The sequence below is a fragment of the Hakea prostrata genome, chromosome 5 (assembly GCF_041222555.1).
Source record: "Hakea prostrata isolate BN-2017 chromosome 5, UWA_Hpros_2, whole genome shotgun sequence".
NCBI classification, from domain to species: domain Eukaryota; kingdom Viridiplantae; phylum Streptophyta; class Magnoliopsida; order Proteales; family Proteaceae; genus Hakea; species Hakea prostrata.
The window spans coordinates 32,846-60,467 of record NC_142604.1 but is presented as its reverse complement, the minus strand read 5'-3'; the positions used below and the strand labels follow the sequence as shown (position 1 = coordinate 60,467).

Below are 27,622 nucleotides of genomic sequence, written 5' to 3'. Positions count from 1 at the left end.
TCATCACCTTCACCTTCACCTTCATCGGTTGTTGCAGAGTACACCAGACAATTAGAGAGCCCTCTGGCCAAAGGATTTAAGTATCACAACATAGCCAGTAGCCAGTACCAGTGGAGAGGACTACCCACCATCTAATGACACAAGCCAAACAACCCAACCCACAAAATCCCCCCCCCCCCCCCCCCCAACAGAAGAAAAGACCTTGGAAACTATTACTACACTCCAGTATTCCAAGCAAGAGTTGGGGACAAAATACACTTTTCCCTGGGAGAGATTGAAGGAAAGGAAAGGGGGGTTAATTGGTTGGAGACAAACAAATATACCTTTGACAATGGACTGACCAACCCAGCCTAAAAATCGGCCTACAACACATCATAGTACATCAATCATCCAATCAACTAGTTCCACTGCGGTTTGACCAAATATAACATCCAAACACCCTAATCAAAGAAACAGCACCCCAAAAAGGTGGGGTATGGACTACCCTTCCCTCAAAATTAAGAGGGGGAAAATAACCAGAAAGAGAATTACACTATGTTAATGTTAATACACAGAGAAACGGAGAGATACTAAGACAACTACTACTACTACAATATGATCACGTGGTTAAGAAATGCCACAGCTTCTTCCCTATCGAAACCTCACCAGGATGTTCAGACTCCTCATTATCATCTTCACCATCTTCTTCCCCATACTCCTCATCCACCCCTCCCTCTGCAGCAGCTTCACTTCCATATCCATCTTCATCCGCATACTCCACCCCAGCAGCTCCTTCTGGTGTGCCATTTACTTCCTCACTCAACTCCACGTTTTCATCATGCTTCGCCACTCCATGGTTCTCATCATTTCCTTCAGTCTGTTCATCACAACACCAAAAAATTATCTCTAACGTATCTACCAAACACCACCAAAGGACATTCATAAAAATCTTAGCAAGAGCAAATAAACTACCCCCTACGTTCATTTAAAGAGAGCAATTACCCTAACAATCCTATCTGATGAGAATTCATGAATTTCCACGGCATGTTTTACAGAGAACACCTCCACATGTGCAAGTTTTCCATTTTCACCAGTTACTCCCTCTGCAATGGGAATACCAGCTTCAGTATTAGAAGCTTCTCCAGTAGTTTTGCCATCACCAGCTGCTACTTGCTGTTCCTTTGTGGGAGCAGGCAAGGCCTGCACTGCTGCTGCAGCTCTGACCACAGTAAAGCAAATTTATGAGTACAAAGACCCCAGTGAAAAGCGAAAGACAATCGCATGTTATCAGTATAATAAATATAAAAAGCTGACAGCCAACTGCACAGGTGTCTTTCAAATGCAAACCCTGGTAAACAGATGCAGGTGTTCCACTTCCCATGATTAAGTTCACACCATCTATTGAGATTGTTTACATGTCAAAACCAAGGTAAAAGATAAAGCCTTACCTTTTAGACCGCCTGAGGTTGTATCTTTTCTCTGGAGGAGGTTGCATGTCTGCAGTTTGCCGCTTCTTCCTGCTCCTTCCAGCTGTGACACCATCAGAACGCACCTCACTGTCATCAGCATCCTGCTCACTGAACGTGGTTCTGGAGGTCTGGACATTTTTCCGCTTCCTTCCAATACTCGTAGTTTCTTTATCTGCAGGACCAGAATCTCCAGGGATTTCACCATTGATATATGATGAGTCTACAGCATTCCCATTTTGTTTCTCATTTTTGTTCTCTTGCGAGTTCTCCCCTAGAATGAACTTTGCATCCTCAACAACTGCTTTCACCGAGCGAGTTCTACGAGCTCCTAGTTTACGCCTCCTGCCAGGTTTGTGACGGGCACTCTTGAGCTCTGAATGCTGGGAATCTTCTGCAATTTCATGTGCTTCACTGTCCATATAGCTCGGCTCATCAAAAGACAGACAGGGGGCAGTTTCCTCCTCTCTGGTGCTATACTCGGATTGGATTCTCTCCTTTGGTAAGGCAGATGAGGGTTCGGGTTCATCTTCTACATTAACTAGTCCTTCTGATGTTCCTTCTGCAGTAACTTCTACAGAAGCAGGACCAACAGTTTGCTCCATCTTTTTAATTGGGGACAATTTGAATATCTTTGAGGTGCACTGCCGAAGCCAAGACATCCGGCCACCAGGAGGGGAACCCGAACCTGTCGCACCAGGAGTTGATTCGACATTTCTCCTCTCAGAAGCCACCAGGTTACCCCGTGAACCACCCTTCAAATAATCTTCAGCTAATCTTGGTAGGGGTAGGACCTCTACATTCTCCACCTCTTGGAGTGATTGGAAATCTGATTGCACATATTCAGTGGTAATATCTTCACAATTCTTGCAGCTCTTGTGTTTTCCCAGAAAAGCTAAGAAATGATCTCTCTCCTTGGCAAATCGCTCCCTTTGTTCCTTCAGTTTCCCACTGAGAAGAACAAGGGCGTCAATGTCTTTCCCAATTTCAACTTGCTGACCTTCGAAGTGCTTTTTACTTGCAGCAATTTCCTGCAGCTCCTTCTCAATCCTTTGCCTCTCCAGCTTCATCTCTCCCATCTCTCTTTGAGCTACTTCCCTCAAAAAGTTAATATTAGAAAGTTCCTTCTCTCTCGTCTCTTCAAATTCCCTCCCTCTTTCCATAAGATCTCTCTCCATTTCTTCCTGCCTACTTTGTAATTCAGCTTCAAGCTCTCTTTTCCGCAGCTCAAAATCAAGAAGCAGTTGATCATGCTCACTACGAGCCCTCTCTGAAATCTGTTGTTCTTCATGCTTCTTCCTAGCTTCGAATGATTCTCTTTCTAGTGCAAGAGCCTCCTTCTCCCTCTGAATATAATCTTGCATAGCTAGTTTCTCGGTGCTCAATTTTTCCTCTTCGGAATGTTTTACCCTATCAAACTTCTCCTTCTCCTCAGTCATCTCTTTTAGCCCTTGGGCAATTTCAGCCCTCTTTTCATCCAATACTTCCCACTCTCTCTCAAAGTTCTCCCTTTCCTGCTTCAGATTATCAACTTCCTTCATTAGGCGTTCCTTCTGAAGCCTGGCTTGCTCTATCTCCTGCTTCAGTTCTGACTGCAGGCGGAAATGTTCCTCTCTTTCTTCTTCAGTTAATCCCAATTTCTCCCTCTCTTCTTGTAACTTCAATTGCTGTTCCTCAACCTCAGCCTTTAACTTCTCAAGGCTGTCCCTGAGAGCCTGCAAGCTCTCTATATCTGCAAGCATTTGTTTCTTCTCCTTCTCTAAGGTCTTCTGTTCAGCTTTAAAGGACTTTTCCTTCTCCTTCAAGGCTTTCAATTTTGATTCAAGGTCTTTTTCTTTCTCTTTATTTTTCTCCAACTTCTTTTCCAACTGCTGCTCCCGTTTTCCAAGTTTTTCCTCCGTGTGATTAAGTTCAACTTCCTTCTGCTCCACTTCAACAACCTTGTTTTTCAACTCATCATCCAAGGATTTCCTCTTTTGATCCAATTCTAATTCAAATTCCTGTTTCTTGACATCCAATATGGCATTATGCTCATCAACGAGCTTCTGGATCTCCACCTGTGGAATCCATTAGGGAAAAAAATACATCAGACATTTCAAGGAGGGGGGGGGCAACAAAGAAGGAACATATGAAACCAAAATTTATGACTCCGAGCATAAGTAATTTGTTACTTCTTTTCATAGTTATCCATATTTAGAGCCTTGGAAAATTATTTTTAACAGTATTTTGCATATTTAATGTACTATTTGAATGCAATAAAAAAAACATTACAAGCATTTTAACCATTTGACAATGGACAGCATCTAAAACTAAAAGCACCTATGATTATCTGTCCGTAATTTTACTTGGGTCATAGCAACCACAGTTCTCATGCACAACATAAGACCAAAAAAACCCTTTTTCTTTGGGAAATGCTGGCTACCAGCAGCCCAATTGAGTAACTTGATTCAGCCTCACAAAATGATGTAGAGCATTGGCAGCCTCCACTTCTGTGCAGCTAATGTTGCCAGAAAATGAACTAGCCCATCTCTAATTTCCCTAACAATTAACAGTGCAGAACTTCCCAACTGATGGAAGAAAAATTTCCCAGTTAAAATTGAGAGATCAGAAACCAACATCTACCTTCCATATTGAAAGTCCACTGAACCCCTTCACATCATTGCTTTTACCCCCATAAAAGATTAATAAGAGCTTCCAACAACTAATAATTTACTAGAGACAAGTACATACTGTGGATTACGAAGGGATCTGACCAACAAATAACGGAATAAGGACTCACTCTTTCTCTGGCGTTAAGTTTTTCTTCTAGTGCTAATAAGTCTTTTTCTTTTGCCTCTAGATTCTTCTTCAAAGCATCAGATTCCTGCACACAAGGTGAAAAAAATCAAATGAATATAAACCCATTTGAAGCTAATAAACATAAACAACTGCTCAGAAAAGATGAGAAGCTTGCCTCCTCTTTGACAGCTAGACTTGCAATTCTAACATTAATATCTTCCTCTTTCTTTTGCAAAGCTACATTAGTCATTTCAATCTTTTTCTCTGCCTCTTCAAGCTCCACCTGTCTTTGCTTTAAGGTTCTATCATTCTCATTTAAGCGCTCCTCTCTCTGGTTCAGGATCCGCCTGCCCTCACAAAGCCTCTCTTCACCCTCCTGTAGTTTTCTTTCCCACTCCCTCAGATCTTCCCTCTGTTTAGAGAAAGTAGCCTCATGTGCTTCTCGCCTGAGAAAATGGAATGAAGTTTGCAGGTTAAAATTTTGAAATAACAAATACAGAACAAAGAAGCTACAATGATAAAGTTAAAACGGTAAACTGAAACAATTACAGCAGAAGAAACAAGATGAAAACTGATAGCCTGGAGTTTACTCTGAATTAATGGATAGGCGTTCCCTTCTAAGCACACTTTCACGGGCCTCCACTTCTTTCAACTTTCTCTCCACCTCTGAACTCTTTCGAGTTGCTTCAGCTAGCTTCGCGTCAGCAGCATGAAGCTTTGCTTCAACCTCCAAAGATTTCTCTTCAATGTTAGCAACCAAAGAGTTGGCCTCAGCCAACTTTTGGTTTGACGTAAACCTGATTTCCGCATATTCAGCGCGCATATCACGCAAGGCCTTCTCAAGCTGCAGCAGGCAAAACCTCAGCAGATCAGGAACATACATGACAGGAAAAGCTGTTGAATATATACTAAAATTACACAACAACAATGACAACTTTATAAGATGAGAAGCATTTGCATTTTAAATGAAGGGTATTTGTTATGGAGCCACACAAAGGGGGAAAGACTGTCCAGGACAGCAGCATGGATTCTATTTCCCTCTCATGAGAATAACGGACAATCAACAATAGTGCATCTATTCAAATGAAAGCTCACAGTTAAACAGTTAGGATTATATTTCAACGGCCATATTTCTCTTTCTTAACTGAAGTGTCAACAACACACCAAAAAAGAAAGAAATAGAGAATCCAATCCAGAATAGAGCTCTTTCTTAACTGAATTGTCTACAACACAACCACTGTTCTCCCCCCCCCCCCCCCCAACAAAAAGAAAGAATAAAACCAAGCCAAGCAACAATATACAACGATAATGAAAGGATTAAATCCACCTCTTAAAAGCACAATATAAGAGACTTTTTAAACTTCATAGAGCATTGATTTCTAAGGTAAAAAAACTTCAAAATTTTACCATTGTGAAGAATTCGCTTGGGAATCATATGCATCAGGACATGCCTATGTGGCAGCAAAAGAAATCCAAGCATTGTAAAATTTCTTCCCTCCACCCCAACTGCCCGCCCTTTTTTCTTTATTAGGCTTATAATAGATCACATTTTATAAAGTTATTGATAAATGGAAGTTGAAAATTTCATTGTGAATATCTGATCGAATGCATAAAAACAAGTAGACTCCTCTTACGTGATCAAACAACATGTGAGCAATTAAGAAGGCATATACCAGATCCACTACATTATCCATCTAAAAAGAAATATTTCAACACACAACTAGATATCATACATACATCAACCACACACTGCTTCTCAACACCCAAGGCCTTTCTTAAATTTTCCTCTCGCTTCTCCACTTCAGATATTGCCATCAAGTGAGCTGCCTGTTCCCTTTTGAGGCTTTCCCGTGCTTCTGCTATTGCTTCCCTGAGTTCTTCGTACTTTGTCGTCCATTCCTTCTTTTCAATCAGAAGCAGCCCCATGTTATACTGGTATTCGAAAAGCTGCAAACAGAATCAATCAATCAGACAAAAGAAACACGTGAGATTAGCACAGGAAACAAAACCAACCAACTCATACTCAAAATTTAATTGCAGCTACTGAGAGTGGACAATCTAAAACATACAACTATGAAAGAACAAAATGGGAATCCAAAAAACATATAAAAGATATACCCAATTTGAGAAACGCTTTCCAAACTAATTTGGTTTCATAGGTTAATGTATTTCATTGGAATTCAAATTGCAGGAAAAAACAAAGAACAAGAAACAGAACTCTTCCCTAACCTCGTTTTCAAGCTTCGAAACCTTCTCCATGATCGCTTCTCTGTCCTTCCTCTCCAAGGATGCTTCATCCAACAACCCAGCTTCTCTAAACCGCCTCCAGACATCTGTATCTTCACCAACAGCAACACGGTCATCCAACGTCTTCCGACCATTATCACTCAACAACCCAGAAGGCGGCGGTGGAGGCCCGTCCAAAAAAGCAACAGACTTCCCTTTCGCAGCAGCAGTTCCATCTGTAAGACCACCATTTCTAGGGTTTGTCATCGACCCACCAGTATTCTTGTGAGGCGTGAGCGACCAACCCGATAACGCCTTCTTCTGAGGCGTAAACATCGCAGATTTCTCACCCTAAACCGCTTTCACGAAACCCTCATAAGCAAGAAATCAAACATCCAAACCAAAAAAAAAAAACTACAAACCCCCAGAAAAACCCCAATTGAAGCAAGTTAACCCTCGTCACTGATGCAGTAATTCGACTCCCTTCTTCGCCCTAATTTCACGAACAGCAGATCAGAAAAATAGAGAAACCCTAACCGGACGCCAATGAGAACTCAAAATTCCGGCGAGTCAGAGCGCTAAAATCCGAACTCCTCCAGAAAACTCAGCTTTCCACGACCGCAGCCTTTCTTTTTGCTGCCTTGCGCGGATCGCTCGCGTTCTTTAATTTTATCTATCGGTCCCAACAACGGCTCCATTTGTGATTTTACATAAATATCCTTATTTACCAATTAAAGGCAATGTCACGTCAAGGGTGTTTTCGTCATTAAACTGGCTTAGCTTTCGTTATGGAACGTGCAGCCTCTAAGTTGCCTTTCCTTCCTGATGACGAAAGTGACCTTTTTTGGCTTCGCTTCTGAACTGAGAGTCGAGTGTGGTAGTGGTGGGTAGGTTTTGGTGGGGGTATGAAAGGATTTTGGGAATTGTAATAAGGATATTTTGGGAAATTAAGCTAACTTTAGAAATCGGATTGGAATATTCGATACCGTAATGCCACGGTGTTATTTCAGTGACCGGCATCATTAACTTTTTCTCTTTTTTTTTTGTTTTTGGAAAGCGGGGCGGCTATTCGGGTATTTTGGTTTTTATGGATAAGACTCGCTGTCCACATGTTTCTCCCATGTTCTTGCGTGGGCCCCACTTTCTTGTTGTAACTTTCCTGTTTCGTGGAACGAACGAACCTGCAAAAATCCGCATTCTAGATATGCTTGGGATTCTTGCCCAAACAAAATATATATATATTTAGAAAATGGATTTATATTGATGGTATCAATTTGGTCCGGTTATGCGGTTCAATCGAACCGGATAAGAATCAATGAAAATGTTTCCTAGTTCGGCCATTTGTGGTTATTTTTGTTTTTTTTTTGTCAACAAAAGAAATTTTTCAATAGATTAAGTGATTCAATGGATAAGGCTTGGGGTTGTACAGTAATGTTTCCATTTTATTTTTTTGTTCTTAAATAAGAAACAATTTTTTTTTATTCTATGCATTTTCATTGTTTCTTACTGTTTTTGGGTACTAAAATTCTATATAGTTACACATGAAAAATAAATAAAACAAAATTATGTAAGAAAAACAACCAATGTAATAGGGATGAAACTTTGAGTTTTCAAGGCTTCAAAATAAGATATTGTGTTTCAATGTTAAAAAGATAAAGAATGTCCACTCTAACTTTTCAAGAGAAGCTCTTGGTTTCTTTAAGATTTGCTTTTGGCATGACCCTTGGATCCACTTTGTGGGTCAAATTCTATTCAATGGGAGGCAGATTTGAGGGATCTTGATGGCTGGAACTTGAATCTTTTGCAGTCTTTACTTCTCGCTCACTTTGTTTTTGATATTCTTAAATTTCTCTTTTAACTTCGATCATGCAATTTTTCTTCAGCTTCCCAGCTCTTGACTAATGTTGATATCATTGGAGTTCAAAGTATCACAAGTTCTGGAAGTTTTTAAAAAAAAATTCAATTGCATTCTCAATATAAAATTTTTCTTCCAAGAATTCTGCAGAATTGAGTTCTGAAATTCAACATCCTTCCTGCTTTCTTTTCATCAAATTCGAGTCAGATTATTAGGCAATAAATTTCAGAGTTCACTAAGTCATTCCATGGAATGGCAGACACTGATGTTTTCCTAGGTATTCTTCCTGCATTCCCTTTCATCATTGCTTAGGAAATCAACCATATAGGATGTCATGGAGATAGACTATAGAAAAATCATATATCTTACACTTGGTTGATAAGGTGGGAAAGCAAGCTCATTTCCATAATGGTCAGAATTCAGCTTATAAGGCTAGTCATTTCCATTACCTTACCCAGTTGATATCTTTCATGGAGGGGAAGAATGAGGAATTCCATTTGGATCAGGATCCAAAGAGATACAAATCAAACCTAAAGGAATTACAGAGAATTGTGCTCTTGTATGCAGGTCAGTAGAGGAAGGGGTCTTGGTATTAGAAGATTAGAGAACATGAACTAGGCCCTTCTGTGGAACCCTCTAGTGAAATCTTCTATTCCATGTAAATTCTAACAAAAATGGTTGAATTATCTGTGTTAAGAAATCATCTGAGACAAGAGCAAGACAGACCCTGTCATCACTTTGTACATGGATGCTAGCATAACTAGAACAAATTCTGAAGTTTCATCCAAAAACTGTAACATCTGGATAGCATGGCTGGAGGCTAAGTGCAAAATCTATCTCCAGTTTGAAATATAATGAAGATTTGAATGAAACAAGAGCATAAGAATGAATGCAAGATTCTGAGTGCTAATCAATTAAGCCACAGTTGGTGATGACAATCTTTGCATATGGCCGATTAAAGCCTCTCTCTGCAACAACAGCTCTCTTATCTCCAATCAACTTCGCAACCCTGCTAACAAAACAAGTAGAGAGATTAAGCTATAGAGCTGATGGAACGCGTTAAGTCAAGTCATTTAATCTATTTTGTGATATGATAAATCACCTGAAATAGGGAGAGCTTGTGTTCTCTTGCACTGTCTTCACACTAGCTATTTTTTGGACAACATCCATTCCATCTAGCACTCTACCAATAACCAGTGAAGAAGCATCAAGTTCTGGAGAATCTTTAGTGGTAATCACAAACTCTGTCCCATTAGGATTAACCCCAATTTCCTCTTGATCAATCACTAATTTCCCATTGCGTGCAATAAGCTTCAATTTTGGAGGTGGTTTTGATGGATCTCTAACTACAATGCTCACAGAGCTGCCCACATTCTTGGTTCCTGGACATTCTACATACACCTTCTCCCATTCCTTGAGAAGACTATCTGCAGCCAATTCACTCCCAGTATTCTTTGCAAGTTCTACATCTACACCATATGATCTTAATCCTCCATGTTGAATGTAGTTAGGCATGATCTTTACAAACTCCTTTCTCCTGTAACTGATACCTGAAGCACCACTTACAAGATTAGAAAACCTGGTAGAGCCTATTGGTACATCAGCTCCATAAAGTCCAATTACAACGCGACCAGCTGGCTCTCCATCAATGGAAACATCAAGGAAGGCTTTCTGTGTAGGGGTGCTGTTGTTGCAGCCATTGGCTTTCAAATTACTTTCTTCTTGGAAACCTTTTGAAGTATCTTCCTCTTCTTCCTCTGCCCATGCCTTGGATGACCAGAATGGCTCAATGGTTTGAGCCCAGAAGAGAAGAAGTGAGGAAGAGCCACTGCGAATTGCTATCTCCCTGCGTGATAAGCTGCTGCAGGTTTGTTTGGATGTGGGAAGAGATGGAGATGTGGATGTAGTAGTAGGATGATGCATAGAGATAGCTTGTCTCTCTGGATGATGCAGTGGTAACCATGGTGGGGATTGAAGGATTCGATAGGTTGATGATGATTGCAGACTTCGTGGATTTTGCCACATTTTCAAGTGTTGTTTTGGGTTCTCTGCCTTTCAGTGCCTCTTCTTCCTCCTTGAGAGAGAGAGAGAGACAAGAGAGAAATTGTGGATAAGAAATATCTGAAAAGCCAATCCACTCACTGACTCATTGGTGTAGCTTGGTTGACGTGGTGGTTTTTCTATGAAAGTCATTTGTATATTAAAGTTAAATTTAAATAAATTTTATATAAAACCATAAAAGGGCGAACCCAAGCAAAATACCACTTCCTTACCATTTAATTTTCCATGCAACCAAACGAAACCAAATTATTTGTTAAAATCAATAAGAAATGGATGCAAAGTAAAGTAAAGTTTGAAAACCAAATATGGAAATGATTTATATATAAATGATTGTGAAAGTTTCTATTTTGAGTATGACAACTCCACTTCCCATCCATTTAATTTTCCATGTAACCAAACGAAACCTAAAGATTCATGGAACTCAATTACTTGATAAGCTATTTAACCTTTTTTAAATAATTGTGTTGTAGTTCTACCCAACAAAAATAATTGTGTTATTAAAAGATATGAGGTGGCCCATCTAGTGAACATATGGGAGGACCATTGGATCCCATAATTGCAGAGATTTCCCTATATTCCCTTAAATTTTTTGGCTCACCTTCATCTCTAGAAGGTTGAATGATCTCCCTTTGAATAGAAAGTAAGTGGGATCTTTTCAAGAGCAATGTTGATTACATTATTAATATCCCACTGTCATTACAGGTAGAAGACTAATGGATGACCACTTGACACAAAAATGGAATTCTCTAAGCCCAAAAAGGACACCTTTCGGTCTCTCTAACCACAGTGATGAAGGCAACTAATATTGATGTTCCAACTTCTGAGACAGGTTGGCCCTCAAAGGGTGAGGCTGATGAACCGCAGCCACACTAGCTCTTATTGGCAATTATGTTTTTCCAGTCCTTCATGAGAATCTTATACCCCTGCCAACTTCAGATAAGACCCATGAGTTGAATGGCAAGAATAAGTACTCCAGTGTATGGTAATGGTTCACAGGGCTGGAAGCAGATGATTACCATGTAGAAAAAGCTCATTGCTATCTTCAATTATTAATAACCTGCTAGTAACCCTGCCATTCCTGTTTAGAGATCAGCAGCAAATTCAACCCAGTACTTACACTCACTAAATGTAAATCTTCTGGCACATACAAAGGTAATATGATCTAAATTGAAAACATCAAGACTTCAACTACATTTTTCCACAGAAGAAAAGGAAGAAAAAAAAAATTCTCCATTTTATGAAGTTCCCACCATTGTACTTCCACAGTTGACCATTCCAAAGCAAAAATATTCTTCCACGTCTCTTCTCTTTACCCCTAGTAGAATTAGATGCAAAATATCAAAAGAGACAGAAGCCTTAGGTAACAAAAAGTACACAATGAATTCCGGTTATGGCAATTCAAAGAAATTATGATGTCGCTTATGGAAACTGCAGCAACTGTCATTCACAGGTGTGATATGCTTGCTTACAACAGTCCTTGCCACTGGGTGTCTCTTGTCCTCCTAGTGATCAATCGGATATCTTAGAAGTTCCAACTTTCATTCTAGTAGTAACCTACACCTCTCAAGTCCTCCATTTGTGTTGGTTTCTTATCATCTCCATCATTACCAAGAAATACAAGACGTCCTACAAATGAGGCACCCAAAAAAAAGCATTAATTTCCCAGTAATTGCACCTTTCAATTATTATGTACTATTTCCACTTACCGAAAAGCACAAACCATAGTTAAGGAATAAAACGTTAAAAGATTCAGAGAAAAACCCTTTTCAAAAAGTAAACTATTCCAAGATTCTGAAAGAAGTTCCAAGAATACCTAACTCTTTTCAAAACCTTGAGTGGTTCCGAAACTACTAGTCCAGGATATTCATTAAAGAAAATGAATATAGGAGAAGCTTTCCTTCAAGCCACCATTCCAGGGTCCTAAACCCCAAACACCAAAATGGTGGTTTTGTACCACCCTCTCTGTCCATCCATAATCCCTGGTCAAGGGATTAACTCACACTCTGGCCTAAGGATAACGTAGTGCATAAGCATATGTAATATGATAAGTGAATGCCAATAATATGGCATAAATGAAGGGAAGGAGAAAACTAAGTACGTATTTGCTATTATTTCCACTCAGAGGGACCAGTTCTTGTATGAAACCATTTTTATGCGGAGAAATCACTTTTTTCTGGAAATGGGCGTTTGATAAACTCATTCTGAATATATTTCCAGAACACCATTAGAACAAGTTGGTGTTTGACAAACTCATTCTAGGAATGGAAAAAGAACATGTAAGAAATATATTGTTTGATAAAAACCTGATATGGAAAATATGTTCCTAAGATAAAAAAAAAATTACAATTAACATCAAAATTAGCACCTAATTATGCCCCACACACATAACAAGGATCCAAAATCAAAATATCCATGAAACAAATAAAATGTGAATATCTGTAAAATTAGATTTCTACTCTTTCTATTGGTCGGTGTCCTACATTAATATCAGCAGTCCAAAATGGTGGAATTTGAAGATTCAGTAAGCAAATGACAAGAATAACTAGTAAATAAAATAAAATTTGTATCAAGCTAGTACTTGCAGTAAGCTCATACGTCCCTGCATCTGTGACACAAATAATGAAGGTAAAACTTACAATTTTTTTTAATATAATTTCCATAACAAACACTACACCCTACCTGCTACTAATTGGATTATTTAGCTATTTTCCTTAATAGGTAACCATGTTTTCACTCATTCTCTCTAGTATTTTTTTCCCCTTCTTTTCCTCTTCTTTTAGTTACTATTGCTGGGTTGTCCTGTGTCAGAGATTGTCACATGGTATCAAAGCATTGACCAACCAGTAGCTGCCATCTTCAGTTGCAAAGTTAAAGAATGCAAGGGGATAGTGAGAAAGGTGAAAGAAAGGAAAAGACAATGGCTGATGCAAGAAGAATGAAATATAACAATAGTATTAGTTGTACTAAGCTGCAGATCTGATTTATACAAGTCTAAACTTCTACTGCAATAAAAGGGATGATTGAGAGTTTGTTATATGATAGGCTAGTTAGTTTCAAGTTTCATTTTAGTTTTAGAGTTGGACAAGAAGTAGCTTTGTTTCATCTTTTAGTTGTAGTTGGACAGATTTAAGATATTGAATAGAAAGTGTTGAGAAACAATTGTGGTAAAATGGTTTGAATGATCAGTGTGATCTCAAGCCCTCTATTTATAATAAAGTGGAAAGAGTACTGTTACATAAATACCCTTATTTGGGTAACAAAAAATAGAAAATTACATTAACCAAAACTCTAACAGAGTTGTATCCTAGTAGAACTCAACCAACAGAGTTTATTGAGTTTGCTCGGCATGAATACAGCATGACCAAAACCATTACATGAACCAAAACTCTAACAGAGTTGTAACTCCTAGTAGAACTCAACCAACAGAGTTTATTGAGTTTGCTCGGCATGAATACAGCATGACCATGTATCCAAGATTCTCTTTTCCTTCTCTTTGAACGCACCATCATCTTCCCATTTTGCACCCCCTCCCCCCACCACCCCAAAAAGAAAACCACCCTAAGAACCTTGATCTTATCCTTTTCATTTGCTAACTTGAAAACCCAAGTTTGCTATTCACAGTGTTAGTACATCGGGCACTTACTCCTAATACTTTTCTGTTATAGATCAAGTGCTTAGCTGAACACTGGGTCATGGGTTCAAATCCTGAAATGCAGCCTCTTCAGAGATAGAGGTAAGGCTGGTTATATTTGATCCTCTTCAGACCCTGTCAGCAGGATTATTGGGCACTGGGCGTGGCATTGGGTGATTTGGGTCACATATTCCCCTGATTTTAGTTTCTAACTGGGGGCATACTTTTAATCTTTGTGTGGCTTAAGTTATGATAAATAACATTCATTACACGGATGCAGTATTCTATTCCATTCTTCTTGATCCCAGCAGTCTTTCCTATTTCTTTACTGCTTCCGTCTTTCTTCTTTCAACTGCCTTCTCTATTCTTCCTACTGAATACATTCTATTTTGTCACAGGTAACGTAAATGAGGCTTAGGGACTATAGTGAAGAATAACTAATTCACCAACATGGCCAGTGTTCACATGGTGTACATGAACTAAAACAGATTAGGACCCAGGTCTCAAATAAAAAAAGATAACTCAGGATGGCATCTACAGTAGTCTCTGCAGATTTGCTTTACAAAGCATAAATGGTCTGACATATTTTCAGAAGGCCCATAAAAATATCAGAGTACCTTCATCAGTAAATGAATCAACTAGTGCTTAATAGAAAAAGGTGAATGCTCTTGCTGCTTTTAAAAAAGAAATTGATAGTGGTCTATCTAACACAGACATCCAACTCAAATCTGTGCCATCGGATTGACAGGATGTCCTAAAAAGATAAATCAGGATACAACGCAGTTATTTTGGAGCTAACCAGTAGGACCTTTTTATCCTAGTAATCCAAACAATGTCATAATAGGAATACCGTAAAGAGATGAACATCAGCATTACCCGTGGATGCCTATGAACACAGTACAAGGAATCATGAAAAAGTGCTTGTGCAGAACTAAATTGATCTTGAATAAAGCAGGTTAAGCTATGCTCTCTTCGGGATTTATTCATGTCAGATGCAACAACGTAAAAGAAACAGGAATTAGTTTCATTCTAGAGAAATGCTAACTCCATGAACCCTCTTTGGTACAGTGGCATCTTCTATTGCAAGCTAGACCTAGTTGTATGAGATTGAGATGAGGTTGATTTCGTTGATTTTATACTAATTCTCTTTGCACCCTAGCCTGCCCCTCCCTTCCCCGCCTAAATATATAATTGAAAAAAATTCCTCATATTTACCATACTCCAAAAAATCACTAACAACCATTATCAAAAACCAATGTACATAAGACATTAGGAAGCTGGACGGATACAAAGTTTGACGGAGTCAGAGACTTCCTAGTTCCTTCGTGTGAGCAAGTGAACTTCAAGAGAGACACACTTGAGATCAACAGACACTAGATGACGAGAGATCCTTCTTCTCCGTTTGCTCTTTAGGGTTTTTGATAATACAACTAAAGGAGAGTGGTCTTCTTCTCCGTCAGCAAACTAGGGTTTTGAAGCCACCAAATTCCTCCTTTTTCTTTGTTTGCTCTCTAGAGTCTGCGAGTGAGACAACCGACGAGGAGAGTGGTCTCTTCTCCAATTTGTAGCTCCATCAGGCCGTTGCTACTGCTGCTAAGCCTGCTCATCTCCACTGTCGGAAGCTTCTAGAATCCAGAATCTCAAGCAAGCCAAAGTTCTAAGAAGAGGTTCTAAGAAGAAGAAGTAGAAGCCACCAACTAATTACTAGGGTTCCGTCCAACATTTGAAGAGGTGGAGAGATGTTGGCGGTCCTCCTCCGTGTGTCTCTCCACCTCCTTCTCCTCTCTCTTCCTCTCTTTCTTCTCTCACTCTTCTCCTAGTCTGGCATTTCAGGAGGAGGAGAGACGTTGGTGGTACTCCACCATGTTTCTCTCCGCCTCCTTCTCCTTCTCCTTCTCCTTCTCCTCTTTCTTCTCTCACTCTTCTCCTCCCTCACCTCCTCTCCACGTCTCCTCTCTGTCTCTGTAGATCTTTGGTCAAGCTCTCTAGTCTAAGCACCAATCTCATCCCTTTTGCCTGTTTTGCAGAGGTTAGGTCAAGCATGATCTTAGACTTGAGATCAGCTCTCTTCCCTCTAATTCCTCTCTTCCCTTTGCTTCTCCTCCTCTCTCTGATTCTCTCCTGAGGTTGGATGAACATGTTCTTCCCTTTGACTCTCCTCTTCTCTTTGTTTCTTTTCCTTCTGTTTCTTTGGTGGAGTGGTCGAGCAAAATCTTAGTTCTAGGATCCGAACTACCTCTCCACTCTTTCTCTTCTCTATTCTTCTCTTCCTCTCGCGGCCATTGTCCCCAAAAAAAAAAAAAATTTGAGTATGATTGGGGCCATTTCAGGGTTCATCTTTGTTTGTTGAAGGTTCCAATCTCGATGGCTCCTTTGGCATCAGGGGAAGTCTTGAGGGGTATCGTTGTTGTTCTCTCCAAATCGGGTTCAAACCCAAATACAAACTCATATCCACTCTCTGTTTCTCCTCCTATCTCCCTTTTTTGTTTTTGAGCTCGGCTTCACATCGTTGAGGGTTCTTTCCTCTTTGGCCTATCTAGTGTTGGGGGGCAAGCTTGAGAGCCACAGTTGTTGATCTCTCCGTATCAAGTTCGACCGATTCAGATTATTCTTCTCCCTTCGTTTCTCCTTCTCTTCCCTTCCTATTTCTAGTTGGCCATTGATGGCTTCTCTGGCTTTGGGGGGAAGTCTTGAGGGCTATCGTTTTTTAAATCTCCAATTAGTTTGGAGTCTAATCTGTTCTCTTCGTTCTTTATCTCAATCTAGTGATGCTACATTCCCTTGCGTCTGTAGTGCTGCTGCGTAGTTCCATGTGCTTTGTTACTAGGAAGGCTTTCCATAGCTCCGATCGATCGGGAGACTGCGTCGGTTTAGCTAGGGCCCCTTTGTTCCACTTCCATGGTTGTTTTATGGTCTAATTGTATGGCTATGGGCCACTTGTGTTGTGTAACTAGTTTGCTATTATTGTTGCTCTTAGGTAGTTGCTAGGCTCAATGCCTTTTAGGTTGCTTGTTAGTTGAGGCCTCTTTCTCACTTTGTCTGGGCTTTGTCCCTTGTGCTATTGTATTTTCTTTTATTCTCTTCGGTAATGAATTATTTAATCATCCAAAAGAAGAAAAAAAAAACCAATGTACATAGATTCATTCCATAAAACAAAATGCAATCACATCAGAGAAATGGGCAAAAAGATCTAAAATGAGAGAGGGCACAATTGCAGACAGCCAGACATTATTCTCTCTAGTAAACAGATCAAGTAATTGGTTGCAAGCATAGTCATCAACTATTTTGATCCCCATCACCCTCCACCTCCAATATAACTCCTTGATCCTCAATTTGCATCCTATAGAATGCTAATCAAGAAAGAACAAAAAAAAGTTCTATAGAACATAAAGTTATCCGGCAAAACACAAGTATCTATGAACAAAGATGAGAAACAATAAACCAATCATAATTCATAATGATATAGGTCAATGAACATGAAATCATCCACTTACAAACATGAGAAAAATCTTCTTTTATGTATAGTAAAAAGCTCTCCCTTGATGTCATATATACAGCAAAGCACAAACCGAGAAATGAAGTGACAAATTATGGCTAGCGGCAGAAAATGAGTTGAATGGTAAAAATCTAGTTCACCTACTTCTGATTGGTTTGATATGACAGTGACAACAACAATGGTTCCAAAGAACATTAAACCATCAAGCATAACCCAAGAAAAGTACAAATCACGGCTAAAACAACAGAAGTTGGAGGGTGAAAACAGAAACCCTATAGTTCAGCATGCCTTGACAAATGATGATGACAGAAACAATGGTTCCAGACCATCAAATCATCAAGCATAAGGATGAAGCAACAAAAAAGGACAAGTTGGAGGATGAAACCAAGTCCATCTACTTCAGAATGCCCTAGAAATGGAAATGAAATGGCATCATGTAACATCAGATCATCAAGCATAACCAAAGAAAGTGATAAATTATGGCTAAGGCACAATAAACAGAGAAATTGGAAAGATGAAAACCTAATTTATTTATTTCAGAATGCCTCAACATTGACGATAATTGCCACAATGTTTCAAGAACACCAACCATCAACCAAAACTTTCATGGATCAGTGTAATTTAAGAATCCTTGCAATAATGGTAAAGGACAGTTGCCTCGACTCTTAGTTGGGCCAAATGACACTTAGACCCCATCTTAGTTGGATAATGACATTTTCTCCCCTCCCTACTGTTAACTTTCTCGTTAAGTGGTACCTTTGCTGTTAGTAACTTCACTGTTCAAAACTATTTTTAAACCCCAAAATGCCCTTAACTGAGATGGTATTTTAGTGTAGGCCACAAACTACCCTCGCTTACTTCCTTAAACTATCACTTATAGTGGTGGACAAAGGTATTCCCCCTTTACCCATTATTCCCTTTTTTTTTCCTTTTTTTTTGGGCCGGGGGGGGGGGGGATTTGAATTTCTGTAGAAGTAGAGAACTCTGAAATCAAGGCAAATGCAGCAAAACCAGAAACCATTTTGCCAGACTCGGTAAAAGAAGAAGCAGAAACAGCAGTAGAGGGGAGAAGAATGACCTCTGTCTCGTCTTTTTCTTCGACGTCTGCAATGAGGGTACAGACAACAAGAGTAAAAAGAGAGGGAGAAGAACCAGAACAAGTGATGTAGCCTCAACGGGTGAGGGCCAGTTTTCCAGGATCAACTAATGAAATCAGCAGACAAATTAGGGTTATAACCCTGCAGCTAGGGCTTCTAGTCTGTTTTAGGGAATCTAGGGTTTGAAAGGAAGGTGTACCAGGCTTGCTCAGGGTTGCTAGGCCCAGGGCTGAATGAAACTTAAATCTGAATTTTATTGTTTTCCAATTTCAGATTCCAGCTTCAAGGGTTTTGGGGTTTTAGAGACTAGGGTTTCAGTTTCAAGGGTATTCAGGAGGTGGCTAAGATTAGGATTAGGGTCAAGTGCTGAGGGGAGGGGACATGATTCCTAAAGGGGGTGGGATTTGGAGGGGATTAAGAGACCTAGAAATTAGGACTTGTGGAAGAAGAGATTTCAGATTTTAGGGTTTTGGGGGAAGAAAAGGAAGTGCTGCAGGGATGGGGAGATGGTTTAGGATAGGTGCAATGGGGAAGAAGAGAGAAGGATGGGTAGGGAAGTTTTCTTACCAGCTGAGGGCTTGGGGAAGAAGAATTGCATGCATGAAAACCAATCACTAGGCTGCCGCAGGGTTTCCTGCCTTAGAAACCCCTGAAACTCCACTTTTCGTTCAATCAATTTTTATTCAATATGAGCTGTATTTATAGCCTACATTGAAGGACTTGTACTTGGACTCAACTTTAAAAGCAAAGAAAAAAAATATTATTTTAATTAGGACTTCTACCGCAATTAGGACTCTTACTTATCTCAACTTAGACTGACTCAAATAACAAAGCAAAAGTAGGACTAGACTCCTAATAAGATAAGGCATAATGAGATAAGGCAGCAACTCCTTACTAGAGTTGAACTGAACTGAACTTAACATACACTGACTCAAATAACAAAACAAAAAATAGTTGAACTCCAAAAAAAAATTCTGACTGCAACTACACCTAATTGGGCCTGCTTAGGACTGCCCAAAATACCCTTCATGGGCCAAAACTTCCCAGGGTCGCAGGGTGCTGGGCAGCCTCCCAAGCCCTCCCTGGGGTGGCTGTGGGTCCTACATCAACAAGATATTACTGAATTAGCACAAGTGGCACAAGTGGGTTTGCAATAAAGAATGGAGGAGTCAAGGAGGAGAAAGAGCATGACAATGGAGCTCACAAGACAAATGAGCTAGCGATAGAGAGAGAAACAAAAGAAAGATGCATACAGTAGAGCCGTCACAGAGCCAACAGCAGAAAAAGCAAAACCGAACCCATGAAGACCAGAGCAAATAACGTCAAGGACAAGAAGAAAAGAAAATTCAAAAGATATAAAAGGCAGTTAAAAGCTGCCCGACTGTTTGATGTTGATGATGTTTGAGCCAATGTTGTTGATGGAGGTGTCAAAGGAGACTTGGGTCTCAAGCACTGATTTTATCAGGTGCTGCCCTGAGAAACTGCAGTATCTGAAAGAACAGCGGAGAGATGACACCACAAAGAAAGTAAGCACCAGCCCCAACCCTGCACAGTAGCAGAAAAAACTACAGCAACAGCAACCTCAACAAGAGCAGCTGCAGCTACAGGCGGCTCAGATCTACTACAGGCAGCAGTTGCAAGACCTCCATTGACAGCAGTGCCACCGCAGTGGCGGCTGTGATAGAGCAGCAGCTTGTGAATGCAAAGGCATACGAACCCTTCGTACTCACATGTTGTAAGTCAGAACCACGCAGTCCTCGTTGAAGCTCCGGAGGTTTGTTTCTAGACGAACCCCATCTTCTTCCTTTCTTCACTCATTGAACTGTTCAAGTAGAGACGTGGAAACCTACATATCAATCCATCTCCATGGCTGGTGGCTTGAAGAAGTCCTCACGAGATTTAGGTCAAACGACATTTAAGTTCAGCCAAGCCAAAAATTATGAGAGAATAGTGTAGAAGACAATGGCATTTAATTTTGGGTAGTCTTAAGATAAGGGTTATTTTGGTCTTTTTATTAGTTTCAAGTACAAGGGTATTATAATGACTCAATAATGTCAAAGGTAAAATGGACATGTTATACCACTTAAACAAACATTCACAATACGGAGCATTTTGTCACCTTTGTCAAGTAAGAGGGATTATAATTATGATTATTCAACTAATAGGGAGCCTTAAGTGTCATTTGACCAACTAAGAGGGGAGATAACTGTCATTTACACTTGCAATAAAGCTATCATAATTCAACTTTGAAAGGGTCAAGCAACATAAACCACATCTAGTTGAAATTTTAATATATAGATGCATTAGGAACTCTGTTTTTTCTCCTCCTAATAAAATCCCTCCCTCTAGGTTTATAAAGCTTAAATACATTGAACTGGTCCAAAACAAGATAAAAAAATTACTACAAGAACAAGCTTGCTCCCAACTCAATGGGGTTGGCTACAAGGATCTTTGCCTTCCAATCAGCTCTATTTGAGGCCATATTAGATACAAGGTCTAAGCTAAGCATATCCTTTTCACCACTTCTCTTAAGGTTATATAGGTCTACCCTTAATCCTTCTAATTCCTTTAATTTGGATTAAAAACACGTCTCAGTACAACGGTACAAGGGCATTTAAGGCCCCTGTTGAACATGGCTGTGCCACCTCATACAAGATCAAATTTAACTACTAAAGCAGAAAAAAAATGAAGAAATTTTGAAGAACAAGAAAATCCTTCACTGTTCAAGCTTAGACAGATCTCTAGCTCATTCCTATTACAAATTCTAATCCATACAAGCACCAGCAACATCTCTTTTCCCTTCATATATATACACACACAACAGTCTCCCTCAATGTTCAATGGATATACAAGTAAGTATAATGCATAAACTAACAAATTGGGGTTAAAGCAATGAAAATAAGAGAATCTAGGGCCTTGGGGGGGGGGGGGGGGGGAATGCCCAAAATCTAACGGATCAGGGCATGCAACATGACGCTGACAAAAATGAAAAGCCCAGCAGGAACCATAATAACAGGCGGCTCGGCAAAATTAACCTATAACCCATTTCAGACAAATGTTTTTCAATTTGATCAGCTCAAGAGGGGAAGAGCAACAAATTAAAGGGAATTTGAAGAAGGGTATCTAACTTCACAAGCTTCTGAAGTTGAATGGCACCCCCATAAAATCCAGGAGAAGGGAGAGAACATGAAGATGAAGCCAAGAACAAGGGAAAGAAGAAACATTGATGGGAAAGGCCTTTTTCATTGCCATCATCATTCAAGAGACCTTTTTCGATTACATCGAAGTTCCTTTTATATTCTTTCTTTGTGGATGGATTTGTGGGCTTCCTGGCAGGGCAGACGAAGACAACGAAGTGAGGCTATGATGGGAAGAAGGAATTAACGTTGACAATGCCATCGATAGCTGTTATGTGGGGATACTGGTGCTGAACTTGTGGCAAGGTGAAGGTTTCTCCTTCCATTTGATAATGGGATTAAATCTGATCCAAAGTGGCCAAGTTTGTGGAATTTTAGAGGAGAAAATAAAGTTCCATGACAGTGCAAAAGTCGGAAATTCAACCAGCACCAGAAGAATACAGTAGAGCTGATGCTAGAGTCACAGCTGGATGACCAAGAAACCTTCTCCTGCTGTTTGCAAGCTGTTATGAGAAAACTGGAACCATTCTTCTCAATATTATTTCTGTTGCCTTTACAGAAGATGTCTAACTTGTTCTTGCAGAAGTGTTCCTCAGACCACTTTTCTCACTAGTTCGTTCTTAAAGAGCAAAAGAATGAACCGTTTTAACAAACACCCCTACCATCTGTTCTTCAGTTCTTGGAGAACATAAGAATTCCAGAACTGTTCTCCAAGAATGTTATCAAACGCATCTTAAGAGTGCTCCAAATATAGAAGACAGGTCGCTGGAAATTAGTTAGTCAAGGTCAAGGTCAAGATAATCATCAAACCTAAGCCACATTTATCTCTGCTCCTTTCCATTTCCCAAATCACTTTTAATGTGGGAATCCAGATTGAGAGGGATCAATCTATCCCCTAAAGTGAGACAGCCAAGACCTGCAAAGGGGATGCAGAATGGTAATCTGGGCAGCCAAGCTGCCCCTTTGAATCCAGCACCATGGCACAACCATATAAAAACCATGGCTAGAAATAACTACAGAGCTTTCAGTTATGACAATAGTTTAGTACATTCATTTTTAGCGAAGATGAGCTAAGCCACCCGTTAAATATCAGCACAACGATGCAACACAATATAGCTAGAAAGGACTTCAGAGGTTTTAGTTACAACAACAAATTAATATATTCAATTTCAGCAAACAGTTTGACCCCAAAAAAAAATCAGCAAACATGCCATCACCCTCAAAGAATCTGCAGAAAGAGTTTCAGAGCATACAAAAAATGTTAACATGCAAAACAGCAAAGTTGATAACTAGCAATTATGAGAAGTGAGCTATTCAGATTTTTTTTCTTTTTGAGTGAAAAGACATTCAATTAAAACTTAACTCAAAACTCATTCAAAATGAGGAAATGAAAGAGTAGAAATCGAAGAGGTTCGAGGATATACCATCTCTACGAAGTGCAACCTCTCTAAGACGCCTAACAAGACCTGATATAGGATCACTGAAGATTTTGGTCTCCAAATTTCCCTCCACATACATGATTGACCTGCAAAATTGAGGAAGCAAATTGAGAAGCAGTTTACCAGCCCAAAAATACAAAATTGATCAGTCCAAATCATGAGCAACGAAAAGGAATTCAAATGAGCTGTGTGAATGTAACAAAGCCAAGATATGGGATCATATACAGCATACACGTTAGCCTAAGTCAAGGAAACATGCTACATACCAGGATAGAATTCTAGTCAAGCTGAACAACGGAGTACACAAAGTACCAGACACAGGAAGCCTTATCTTTCTCACTAATAAAGCCTGTGACAGTTATTGTCATCAAATGCCTAGTTCTAAGTGAAATTAGATCAGGTCCTACTGAAGCATATAAATTAAGAGAAGGCATAAAATTAATCATTCACATAAATTTTGTACTCCCAAAGAAGATTCCTAGTTGGAATAATGATGATTCACAAAGTTGTGCACGTTTTGCATTTATATGGAAATGCAAGTCTCCACAAAAGAAGCCTTTCCACGTTGTCTTAGCTACAGTTCCAATTTGGAATCCTAAAATGATCCGCATTAGTGTACTTGGAGCATAATAAATTTTAACAAAATGATGGCTAATCAGAAAATAGAATAAGACCCAAATACAGTTTTGCACATCAAATTGGCTTTCCGTTTTCCCTCAAAAGGGCCATTTTCATGAACAAAAGTGTCAAGCGGGGGAAAAAATAAAATAAAATGAAGAGAGAATACAAGGAAACAGACAAAAAACCAACTGTACGAACCGAGGGATGAACCCTCAACACTATCCACCATCAACAATTAAACTATGAACCTTGGCAACCCAGCTACGTCTCTGAGCAATTTTCTAAATCGGCATTTTATTTGTTCCACACAATGTTAGGCAAATCCATTTGCATCATTGGCATAGGGAGCTTGGTAAAAACGAAAGAAACACAATCTACATTCAAAGCTTCATGGTTCTCACCCAGGTTTGACATGCTTCAGGGCAAGCATCCCCAGTCTCTCTGGGTACACTGAAACTCTGTGCCATTGAACAGAACAGCGATTAGCATACTCTCTCGGCTCTTCGGTATCAAACGGCCTCCGGTTGTTTCGAATCCCACCAGTCCCCAGCGAGAACAGAGTCACCGGCCGACCGCTCCTCAACCGCTTCTGAATTGGAATCTGCCCAACTTGCCCAATCAAGATCGCCTATAGAACAAAACAGAGATACCGAACATCAATAAAGGTGAAAATTCTGTAATGTAACTTTGACAAGGGATATGGAGAGAGAAAACCTAAAAGTTCGGATGAAATGCACCTTGTAGACACCAACATCGAGGCCATTCTCTAGCGGCCTTTGAAAGAAGCGTTTCTGCTGCTGGTTTGAGTTCGTTGAAGAAGATGTATCTGACGACGATGGATTTCCATCCTGATCAATACTGGAATCCTCAGCATCAAACTCTTCGTTGGAGTTAATATTTGTAGAGAATTTCATGGAACTCAGAGTGAGATTCCTGCAGGGGACAAGAGACAAAGACAGTCTTCTTGATAAAGAACCCACTGAGGACGCCATTGACGATGGCATGGCAATGCTTCGATACTGCTACGTTGTAACTTCGATGTCTTAACTCTTAAACCCTCAAAGAAGGCCAACAAATAGCAAAACCCTTCAAAAAAAAAGTTCACAAAATCAGAAACTGGTCCAACAAATAGCAAAACCCTTGTACGCTAGTTGATGTCATTTCTTTCACCGTGAAAAAGGTAATTACCAGGTGAGACAGTGCGGTGCTAGGTTGGGTTGGGTTTTTTTGTTTTTAGGGTAATTTTCATTCGACCTTGAGGTTTGGTCCATGTCATTTTTAATTCAAATAAATGGACATTTTGCATGTGTCATACAAATGTCATTCTAGGTTTGTGAAGGTATTTTGGTCATAAAAATTACAATTTGTCTTTAATTGATCTTATTGGATACTTCAAGAGAGGCAGATGTAAAGTGCCCATTTATTTGGACTAAAAATGACATGAACCAAACCTTAGAGGATCCAGATGAAAATTACCATTTTTTATGTCCTAGCTCAACATTGAGACTCTTTACCTTAGCTTGGACCTAGGGTAAGCTTGACTTAGGTCTAAAAAGTCTCAACTTAGGCCTTACTTTGATGAGGTTAGCCCAATGCAATTCAAGCCTACCTTAAGTGATCCTAATCATGGGATTTTTATTTGCGGCAGCCAATGGTTGAGATTTCACCAGGATTTTTAAAAAAAAAAAATCCAAGGACTCGAATGAAAAATGGGGGGTATGAAATTTACAAAGTTAAACCTCAAAGCTAAAAAGTAATCTCGAATTGAAGATGGTGAAATTCTTGTTAGCATGGGTTATGATCTTGGAGTCCTTGGCTTTAGTGGTTCATGAGAAATCTTACCTTAAAAAAGGTTTGGATAATGTGTTGAAACGTTGTTGCTTACCCTTTGAACCTAGTTCAAGATTTAACCTCTTCACATAGGTTGGGTGTCCGTCACATGACCTATGTCACAAGTCTTGATCCCATTCCCATAAGTGCTTCATTAAAAACTCTTGTAGGCATAGCTTTAGTGAACATATCAGTTAAATTCTCCTCTGATTTCATGTAATCCATTGCAATTGTTCCTTCATCAATATATTGCCTTACAAGATTATGTCGAAGACGTATGTGTCTTCTTTTGCCATTGTATACCCGATTCTTGGCTCTTCCTATAGCTGCTTTACTGTCACAGTGCAGCGATATAGGTGTCATTGGTTTGGGCCATAGAGGTATATTTGCAATCATGTTTCTAAGCCATTCAGCTTCACTTCCAGCATTTTCCAAAGCTACGAATTCTGCTTCCATTGTAGAAGATGTTCCACATGATTGCTTAACTGACTTCCATGAGATTGCTCCTCCACCTAGCATAAACACATATCCACTTGTAGCTAGTGTTTCTCTTGAATCTGAGATCCAATTAGCATCACAGCGTCCATCCAAGACAGAGGGATTTCCACTATAGTGAAGTCCATAATGCATAGTACCCTTAAGATACCGAAGTAATCGTTCAATTCCAAGCCAGTGCTCTTTACTAGGATTATAAGTATGTTGGCTCAATTTCCAACTGTTAGAGCAATATCTGGCCTAGTACAGTTCATCAAATAAGTTACAGATCCAATGATCTGTGAATATCTCTTCTGATTTACTGATTCTCCAATATTTTTCTGAAAATTACTTTCCATAGTTAAAGGAGTTTTGAACGAACCAGAATCATAAAAACCAAACTTCTTAAGCATATTTTCCACATAATGAGCTTGAGAGAGTATAATTTCTCTTTCTTTTCTAATGATTCTAATTCCCAGAATTACATCAGCAGTGCCCAAATCTTTGGTGTCAAATAAAGACAATAGCAATTTCTTAGTTTGATTAACTATTTCTAGGCTTGTTCCCATGATCAACATGTCATCTACATAAAGTAGAATAAAAACACCCTTCCCTTGCTAAAACTTACTATATAAGCACCTTCAGAATCATTGACACTAAAACCCTTCGAAATGAGAGCAATATCAAATTTCTCATGCCACTGCTTGGGTGCTTGCTTCAACCCATACAATGACTTAACTAATTTACAAACCTTATTAGGTTGCCCAAGAGATACATAACCTTCTGGTTGTCTTATGTAGATCTCTTCCTCCAATTCCTCATTTAGAAATGTTGTTTTTACATCCATTTGGTATATCACCAAATTGTAGATAGATGCAATCGCCATGAGAACTCTCACAGTGGTTATTCTTGCTACAAGTGCAAAGGTGTCAAAGTAATCTATGTCTTTCTTTTGCCTAAAACCTTTGATTACAAGTCTGGCTTTAAACTTATCTAAGGAACCATTAGGTTTCAATTTCTTTCGAAATATCCACTTGGTTTCTAACACCTTTGAACCTTGAGGAAGATTTACCAATTCCCAAGTGTGGTTAGCTATAATGGAATCTAGTTCACTCTTTATAGCTTCCTTCCAAAAGACAGCATCCGGAGAAGTAATTGCTTCACTATATGTGAGAGGGTCATTGTCTATAAGATAGACTATCCACTCATCAGATGAAAATTTAGCTTTCCTTTGTTTTTTGCTTTTCTGTATAGGATTCTCATTTCCACTTGGAGTCAATATTATCTCATTTCCACTGTCTTGTGTCAATTCATGAGATAAATCAGCGGTTGTAGCCAAATCATTTCTATGATTCATACTACTACTTCCAAACTCACTATCAAGTCTATTAAATTTAAAAGGAAATATTATTTCAAAGAATTCAGCATCCCTTGTCTCAATTATTGAATTTTCCTCAAAAAAATTTCAATGGTTCTTATAACCATGCAACGGTATGCAGAACTATGTACTGCATATCCTAAAAACACACAGT

General features: G+C 39.4%; 3 protein-coding genes across 3 annotated transcripts; all 3 read right to left on the bottom strand.

Annotated features, from left to right (window-relative positions):
* Positions 1-224: 224 nt before the first annotated feature.
* LOC149014230 (nuclear matrix constituent protein 1-like) lies at positions 225-7,113 on the bottom strand. The gene is made up of 8 exons (XM_089155415.1): positions 6,453-7,113; positions 5,961-6,170; positions 4,814-5,067; positions 4,399-4,669; positions 4,225-4,308; positions 1,428-3,502; positions 982-1,198; positions 225-856 (listed from the first exon to the last, which is right to left on the bottom strand). The coding sequence occupies exons 1-8, from the start codon at positions 6,783-6,785 to the stop codon at positions 599-601; spliced, it is 3,702 nt and encodes a 1,233-aa protein (XP_089011541.1). The 5' UTR covers positions 6,786-7,113; the 3' UTR covers positions 225-598.
* Positions 7,114-8,330: 1,217 nt separating this feature from the next.
* On the bottom strand, positions 8,331-10,391 carry LOC149014229 (Cyclophilin-like peptidyl-prolyl cis-trans isomerase family protein). Its single transcript, XM_089155778.1, has 2 exons — positions 9,407-10,391; positions 8,331-9,313 (listed from the first exon to the last, which is right to left on the bottom strand). Exons 1-2 carry the CDS (start codon positions 10,327-10,329, stop codon positions 9,211-9,213), a joined length of 1,026 nt encoding a protein of 341 aa, XP_089011904.1. The 5' UTR covers positions 10,330-10,391; the 3' UTR covers positions 8,331-9,210.
* Positions 10,392-11,781: 1,390 nt separating this feature from the next.
* Positions 11,782-24,904, bottom strand: LOC149014228 (Nucleic acid-binding, OB-fold-like protein). The gene is made up of 4 exons (XM_089157165.1): positions 24,524-24,904; positions 24,188-24,414; positions 23,151-23,251; positions 11,782-11,991 (listed from the first exon to the last, which is right to left on the bottom strand). Exons 1-4 carry the CDS (start codon positions 24,788-24,790, stop codon positions 11,909-11,911), a joined length of 678 nt encoding a protein of 225 aa, XP_089013291.1. The 5' UTR covers positions 24,791-24,904; the 3' UTR covers positions 11,782-11,908.
* Positions 24,905-27,622: the final 2,718 nt, after the last annotated feature.

What these genes read in the sequence shown, in the direction of transcription:
- LOC149014230 (XM_089155415.1), bottom strand. Translation starts at nt 6,785, where the DNA reads ATGTTTACGCCTCAGAAGAAGGCGTTATCGGGTTGGTCGCTCACGCCT. An exon ending in CGCCTATCCATTAATTCAGA is followed by an intron (nt 4,670 to 4,813) that starts GTAAACTCCAGG and finishes CCATTTTCTCAG; the next exon opens with GCGAGAAGCACATGAGGCTA. An exon ending in GTCTAGCTGTCAAAGAGGAG is followed by an intron (nt 4,309 to 4,398) that starts GCAAGCTTCTCA and finishes CCTTGTGTGCAG; the next exon opens with GAATCTGATGCTTTGAAGAA.
- LOC149014229 (XM_089155778.1), bottom strand. Translation starts at nt 10,329, where the DNA reads ATGTGGCAAAATCCACGAAGTCTGCAATCATCATCAACCTATCGAATC. An exon ending in ACAAGCTCTCCCTATTTCAG is followed by an intron (nt 9,314 to 9,406) that starts GTGATTTATCAT and finishes TTTTGTTAGCAG; the next exon opens with GGTTGCGAAGTTGATTGGAG.
- LOC149014228 (XM_089157165.1), bottom strand. Translation starts at nt 24,790, where the DNA reads ATGCCATCGTCAATGGCGTCCTCAGTGGGTTCTTTATCAAGAAGACTG. An exon ending in TCGATGTTGGTGTCTACAAG is followed by an intron (nt 24,415 to 24,523) that starts GTGCATTTCATC and finishes TTTGTTCTATAG; the next exon opens with GCGATCTTGATTGGGCAAGT. An exon ending in CTGAAGCATGTCAAACCTGG is followed by an intron (nt 23,252 to 24,187) that starts GTGAGAACCATG and finishes TCAATTTTGCAG; the next exon opens with GTCAATCATGTATGTGGAGG.